Source organism: Phymastichus coffea, unplaced genomic scaffold (genome assembly GCF_024137745.1).
Source record: "Phymastichus coffea isolate CEN01 unplaced genomic scaffold, Cenicafe_Pcof_1.1 PCOF00025, whole genome shotgun sequence".
Classification (NCBI taxonomy): Eukaryota; Metazoa; Arthropoda; class Insecta; order Hymenoptera; family Eulophidae; genus Phymastichus; species Phymastichus coffea.
Window position 1 is genome coordinate 648,636 of NW_026706836.1, and position 6,584 is coordinate 655,219.

General features: G+C 42.2%; 1 protein-coding gene across 1 annotated transcript; it reads right to left on the reverse strand.

The window, feature by feature from the left end:
* Window positions 1–3,768: 3,768 nt before the first annotated feature.
* On the reverse strand, window positions 3,769–5,634 carry LOC131675551 (uncharacterized). The gene has a single exon (XM_058954568.1). It carries the CDS (start codon window positions 5,632–5,634, stop codon window positions 3,769–3,771), a length of 1,866 nt encoding a protein of 621 aa, XP_058810551.1.
* Between the last annotated feature and the right edge of the window lie 950 nt (window positions 5,635–6,584).

The window sequence follows — 6,584 nt, forward strand, 5'->3', positions numbered from 1 at the left end:
TAATGAAATTCGTTTGTAGTTGCAAGGTAACTGTTTCTCTCTAGATTTGTGTAGTGGTATAATTTTGACTTCGTTCACTGCATCAGGCCATACTTCTTTTTCAATGATGTGTAACGGGGTGGATTAGCTGGTACAAAATGGGTTTATTAAAGAACAAACTCTCACGATGCAGAGCTAACCGCCGCTCCGTTAAACACGTGTCTTCGCCTTTACGTTTGATACTTTCGTTCCGATGTCTTCTTTCCAACTGAGTTGAACTCACCTTAAGTCACCTGACTTGTGACACTCGATCTATCTTAGGTGTGAGAGACCTAATATTTATTCCAACTAATCCCCTAGATGAAAACGGTTTAAAATTTAACTGGTGACGGATCCGTTAAACAAAAAGGGAACGAAATAACGTAATAAAATCAAGATCGTTTATGACTAGAAAATTACAGTTTTTGATGGGCGGAAAGACTTTCGCACGCGAATAGAATTAACTACTTATTACAATAATACGGGGAGAGAGAGAGAGAGAGAAAAATAGAGAGAGAAAAATAGAGAGAGAAAAATAGAGAGAGAGAGAGAGAGAATTCAAAATTTTATCGCGAAAACCAACATTCGGCGCGAATACAAAAATAACAGTCGCGATAGACAAAATACTCTCGTTAGTATTTTGTCGCTCAGAAAAAGGGAGGTGCACTTATCCTGCGGTGCAATTACGGTGATCCGCCGTAATTGTTGTAGAGAAATAACTGGTGCTACTCTGGAACTAGCTGCGCATCCTCGCTCACGAATCTGCTGTTGCTCGAAGAAATTCTGCTGCTCGCTTGCTGCTGTATTTTACTGCTATTGTGATGCTGTTTGCGACCACTCGCGTACGTATCCAAAAAATCAAGAAAAATTTTATTTAATTACCCAGCCAATTAAGGCAAGGTGGGAATGCCTAGTTAATGAAGGCGAGGTGGGAATGCCCAGCCAATGAAGACAAGACGATGACTACAGATAGAGTTATGGTCAAGGTTGTAACACAAACATTTATCTCATAAAATGTTCAAAAATACCACCGTTCAAATTTATGCAGTGTTGAATTCTACGTTCGAAGTTTTCAACTGTGAACAATAAAACGTGACGCGGAATAGCTCTACAAGCTTGTATGATGCGTTGCATCATACGAGTATCTTGCCGTGTTGTTGGTTGCTGTGCACAAAAACAACACTTTTCAAATATTAAGCTCGTACCATGTCCTCGCAACACCTTCGAGGAGTTCTGATACAGAGCATAAGATTTCGCCGTCGGTTAGCCCTGAGCCCGCGCGTAGATCCTCCAGTCTTGACAAGAAGGTGTCCACGCACTCTGAAGCCGTACCTGAGTATCGCAGCTTCCACCCTCGGACTATCCTACACGCATCCCGAGTCGCGTAGTACCCTGACGCCGCATTGGTGTCATACCAGGCGGATCCTTCCGGGATCGCCTGCTCTTCACCCATGTCGGCGTGTCTTGGTCCTCTTCGCGGCGGCTGCTCCGTCCGTAAAGGCACCTGCCTTTGAGGAGCCTCTCGAGGTTCGCCAGGGGTCGGTCTCTGGGGTTCCGGGGTACTTCCTGGTACCCCTGGATCGTAGTGGCACGTATACGTGGACTGGAAGTCCACGGTTCTCCTGGGCCTCTCCGGTATGGTTGTTTGTCGATTGGTGGGGTTCCTGCTCCTCAACTACTGGACTTCCACCTGCAGGGCGGTCACCTGGTCGCTTCACCGCGCGCATACCTGGTCGTGCTTTTCCAGCATCTCTAATATGCGGTTGATCCCGACACGGTTGCGCTCGATTTCTTCCTTCAATCGCTCGGTCACGCACCGCTCCTCTTCTTCTTGAGGTTGTAGCTCCGCGTTCTCGAAACGACGAGCTCTTCGCCTATCTGGCGATCCGGTGGAACCCTTGTGTTCACTACTGACCCCCTCCGAGGGCCCCTTGACCTCACCGGTCCCCCCTTCCTCTACGGGCTCTCGCTCCCCCATCTCGCTCCGACTATCCTCCTCTAGGTTGTCGAAGACCGCGAGAGTCCGCGTCAGGTTCGCCTCTACTGCTTTGTCTCTATCTAGCAGCATGAGCGGGTGGGCGACGAGATCTTCGGCATCAGCTGCCTCTAGTTCTTGTCGCCTGATCTCGAGCCACCTTTCTCGGCTTCTTCGTCTCCGCTGCGCCGCCTCTCTATCCAACGCTGCTCCTCGGAAATCCAGGTCGATATACTCGCCTAATAACTAATACGCCAGCCGAACTGCCTGCATCAGCTTGGGACCGTCTGTACGCAACTCCAGTTGCGTCAGGTATCTATCAAGCTGTGTCGAAGGCAGTTCCGATGCCCATCGGGTTATCGCGTCGGCGGTATCCTCCATATCGCTGGGGCGTAGATGACGGTTAAGGTTAATTTGCCTACTCGACCACTACCGCCTCCTATCGCCCAAGGCACGAGCGGGGTGTTGCAATTTATATTAGCAACTACCCTAATACGCCTTCAATTCCAAGGCAACAATCCACGAGGCTCGTAAGTAAGAACTTCCGCTCGCAACTACCTGCCTATAGGTGGAGATTAACTGTTTGCTAGGTCCACAGGGTTAGTAAAACTAACCCTACACACACCCGAATTGCGTGCTCTGCAGATATTGTCGTTCAGTGACAAAACCCCACCTAAATGCTTTAAAGTGTGGATAACCACTCGAAAAAGGAGAAAAAGTAAACAAAAACACAATTTGTCACCTCTTTTATTTACGTTAGAGCGACTCCGGACGTCTCTTCGACCCCTGGGGTTAGTGTCCTCTCGGCTTACAAAAGCAAGTGTTATTGGGTCGGAGAGGCGTCTTTTCCCTACCGCAGAGCACGTGCCGAACGAGCCACGTGTTCTTTTACCCGCTCGCACCTTAATACGCACGCGCGCAAACGTCTCTCTCTCCCGTGCGTCGCTCTCTCTTTTCGTGCAAATCGACTCCCCTTGTGTGAGTCCTAAAACTTGTTGGGCGCCATGTAACAGGCTGCCGTTTAACCTTTAACCTATTAAACCTATTCGTTAGTTCGGTCAAACGACGCCTTGTTATCTACGTGCTGTGAGCACGTTAACTCACCTTGTCCGGGAGTGCGCCTGCGCAGAGTTCCCTTGCCAATCAGAGTTGGGTTCTTGAACTCTCCGCTTGGTGGCGCTGTCGCGCTCGCTTAGCAGCGCTCCGTCGGCCGCTGCTGGTAACTCAGTTTGCAAGTCGCTTCTCTCGATGCCTACACGATCCGTGCTACTTTACCAGCTTATTCGAATCGAACGTAAACAATAACATGCACCCCGGACAAAGGAAAGACAAAATAATACCTCTGTTAAGAATAACTACTGTTCACTTTATTCAAATGAATCAAATACACGGGAGGGATTTGCCGAGAGACTCAGCCGCTGCTACGCTCAGCCGCTTCGTAACCTACGCGAGTCGGAACGATTTTCGGTAATCGTTGCAATGTATAAGAAACAACAAATATCAATAATACATATTTCCAAAATTTATATATATATATATATATATATATATACAGGGTGTCCAAAAAGGGTGATACTTTTTCAACGGCAAAAATAGAGCTCAAGATTTCTGCAGGCTTTACTATTTTGGAAAGATATCTACCATGCGAAAGGTAATAAATAACAGCAGCAATGTGAGCACAGCAACCAATAGTGCGGTTACCATTTGCGCATTCGCAGTAGTGTCTCCTAATGCCCTGATAGCCTATAGAATTTGGTCGGTAGTGTATGTAAGAATTATGTTTTTCGACTGACGTGCCTCGATGTCACTTGGACTTTCAGAATTTCATTTGTTTCTTTTAAATAGTAAAGTTCAATTTTGTTATCTTCGTCCATCATTTCTGCCAGATAAGATATGGACTGTTGCAATTGATACGTCCCAGTGAAAAATATTTTTAAATCTCTTTCTGTCAATTCTGGAAAGTCTAACAGTTGATCTGATATTATTAACTGGAAAGGTATTTTTCTCCTACTCCAGTGACCAGTTTCAACTTCTGAAGCTAAAGTATTCTCCAAATTTCTCTGTTCAATCATACGCGAGACTATTTCATCTGTTAAAGATGGGTCAGTTATAAAACGCTTTCCAAACTTGTTCTGTAAAAAACAAGCAACGTTGCAATAGAGACCAGCTTTCGGCAACATTGTGTTGTAGAACTTATGTCGAAGCAATTTGTATTTATTCCCAATGACACCATGTACCACTTCAACTGGCCAACGTATAGCAGTAACAGAACGACTGTGGTTAGATTCTTCTGCTGTTAACTGATTACGTTTACCTTTGAGTGCTGGCATTAAAACTTTGAATTCTAATGTTTCAAGTTTCTCTTTAACGTCACGAAAGCCTCTATCAACGACCCATAGATCATTTTTTTGCATTAACTTTCGCAAACCGTTAGGATCTTGCATCAAACATTCCATTATTTGAGCATCGTTGAGATTAGCCTCAAATGGACCTGCAGAGTCAACAATATACCCATCTAAAGTACATATTGTGAATGGCTTGCACAATGGTACTTTTTTTTGTCCGGAAAAAGACTTTCTTTGATAGTTATTATTCGAACTTTTTTCGTGTCGAAGGTATGTTCCATCTGCAATTAATGCCAATTCATTATCTTTGATGTCATGTAGTGCTTTAGCAACTGGAATATTATGGTTTATTAACTCTTCTCTACTGATCACTCCTATTCCAAAACGTGTAGGTAGTACATCTTTTTCAAAAGATGTCAATATGGAATTACAAAAATCAGATACTTGTTGATCACGCTCGAGTCCTAGAACGGCGCAAATAATTTTGTTCGAATTACCACTGACCAATTTAAACAACAGAACGACTAAAGCTTGTGTCACATTCCGAGAGACTGAATCTCTTAAAGATGTCATCATACCACGTAATTCAATTATGTTTTCCCAAGTCAACCCAGTCAGTACTATTAACCGTTCCTCCGGAAAAGTGAAATCTCCAACTTTATCATGAATTTCAGCATCTACTCTAACTGATAACTGTTCCAACAGTTTTGATAACTCTGTTACGGTAATTGTGCTAGTTGATGAATGAACTTTAATATTATCCAATTCATCTTGATAAAAACGGTTTTTAATAAGATGTTTACGACAACATCTATTACCAGCTGGTATATATATTCTGTTATGAGCGTAGACTTGCATGCAAGCTTCAACTGGAACTTGAATTATTCCCGAAAGCAGCTTACATAAGAAACAATATGCATGAGTACATATTGTTCTCTGAATCGGCATCTCAATTAGTTCTACCGGTTCTTGTGGTTTTGGTTCTGGATATACAACTTGTGACCCATCCATGGATGATGATTGCGATGATGATGCGAGTTGAGAGTCAATAGAAGATTCAGGAGTTTCTTGTTTAAGTGAATCTTGCTTGCTCTTCTGATGTGAAACTAATCGAAGCTTTGAATAACATTTTGAACATAATTCCATATTCATATCTACGTTTTTGCCAAACGCTTGAAGAAAATTTGATAAGTCGTCCTCTGTATCCAATGTTTTTATGTATCCAGAAGCTTTGTGTAAATATATATCGCATCCTGCACACTTCTGATATATTTTTCTTTTAATTTCTTCTTCCATAGTTCCCTGTAATAATAAGAGATTTAAGTTACAAACTATGAGAAAACATTCTAATGCGAAAGTTTAAAATGTAAAATTATTCAAAGAATCTCGTTTTCATGAAAATACTATGCGAGAAAAAATAATCTATAAGTAAAACGTCTGAAGTTTCATTTGATTTCAAGCAATCTTATAACTATAAAAATAAAGATTGGGCTCGTTACAATCCATTATATAAAAATATAATAGCCGCGAAGCTGCGACAGCGCCAGACTCTCATTACAATAAAATGACAATACCGGGCTTCTTTAAAAATCATTTAATTTTTTTCTTTCTTTTACGGGCACGAAATCCATGTTTTCGAAAGTCAAATTGATAGCTTAGACCTATTAGCCAGAAAAGTAGTTTTAGAAAGTTATTTATGTCAGAAGATATTTACAGATGTGCTAATTTTTTCGTGAGATCAGATTTTTGTCTCTTACTATATAGTATATGTCTCGTATTTTTCACGTATAGTAAGTCCATTCATATGATCGCGTATGAGCTGCGTGCCGCATAACGTAATCTACAAATATATGCTTCTCATGCAGATTAAATAGCTGTTTGTTTTATATGCGACCTGAAGAGCTTTCTCGCATGAACTGTTTCGCCTGTGTGTGTGTGTGTGTGTGTGTGTGTGTGTGTGTGTGTGTGTGTGTGTGTGTGTGTACGGGGGAGGGAGGTTCGTTTTGTACTAATGGTAGTGTACTAATAGTACTTAAGGCTCTGTTGCCGTTACCTACTGAGCAAAATAAGTTATTCAAAGTTTTCTCTTAAACAAATAAATGAATCAAGCTGAAACTTTTTAGGGACATTCATTGTGCATAAGCGAAGGGTGCTCAACTCTTTATTTCATGAAAATTTCCATAGAAATCGAGAAAAGAAATAAAAACTAGAAGTAGTTTTCCCTTTTTTTCCATCGATTTCCATGG